The sequence below is a fragment of the Egretta garzetta genome, unplaced genomic scaffold (genome assembly GCF_000687185.1).
Source record: "Egretta garzetta isolate BGI_Z169 unplaced genomic scaffold, ASM68718v1 scaffold140, whole genome shotgun sequence".
Classification (NCBI taxonomy): domain Eukaryota; kingdom Metazoa; phylum Chordata; class Aves; order Pelecaniformes; family Ardeidae; genus Egretta; species Egretta garzetta.
The window spans coordinates 213,662-214,320 of NW_009258376.1; the positions used below are offsets into that span (position 1 = coordinate 213,662).

A 659-nucleotide genomic window follows, 5' to 3' on the forward strand; every position below is an offset into this window, starting at 1 on the left:
CGCGCCTGCCGGCCCCAGCAGGGCGATGTAGTAGGAGCTGCAGTAGACGGGCGCCTTGTTGGGGCTGGAGTAGACCTGCTCAGGCCGGAGCGAGGCGAAGGGGTTGGCGGCGTAGCCCATGATGTGTGTCTCGAGCTCCACCAGGATCTGCAGGGAGGACTTCAGCTCCTGCTCGCTGCCGGGAGAGGGGGAGGATGGGCCCCGTTACCGGCCGGCTGTGCCGGCACGCTGCGGGGAGCGGGACCGCGCTCACCTGTAGACGGTGAAGAGGACGGGCAGGCGGTAGTCCCGCAGCAGCAGCAGGGTGGGCAGCCAGCCCGCCAGCAGGTCCGGGCAGGCGTGGAAACCTGTGGGGACACAACGGTGAGGGCCCTCCCTCCCTCCCATCCCCAGGGAAAGCCGGCTTTAACAGCACCCACTCCGTGCTGGGGACCCCTGGGGTCCGCGGGGATGCTGGCAGTGGGGCTTGGCAGCCCTTAGCAAGGTAGGTCCCCTCTCCCCGCCAGCGTGGGGGCACCCCTGGCTCTGGGTCCTGGGTGAGCCACCACACCGAGACCTGAAGGCAGGGATGCCTTTGGGTGCTGCTCACACCCGCTGGCCAGCAGGCGGGGGACACAGGCAGGAAGCTGAATGCCCAGGGGGGGGAAGGCAGCCGCGCC

General features: G+C 69.8%; 1 protein-coding gene across 1 annotated transcript in view; it reads right to left on the reverse strand.

Moving 5' to 3' along the window:
* The window catches only part of MSS51 (MSS51 mitochondrial translational activator), a gene marked incomplete at both ends in the record, with an annotated part of 2,799 nt that continues 2,140 nt past the window's right edge, over positions 1 to 659 (reverse strand). Inside the window, 2 exons of the mRNA XM_035895620.1 lie at positions 1 to 175; positions 254 to 347. Coding sequence (XP_035751513.1) covers positions 1 to 175; positions 254 to 347 — 269 coding nt within the window. The remainder of the gene's footprint in view (positions 176 to 253; positions 348 to 659) is intronic.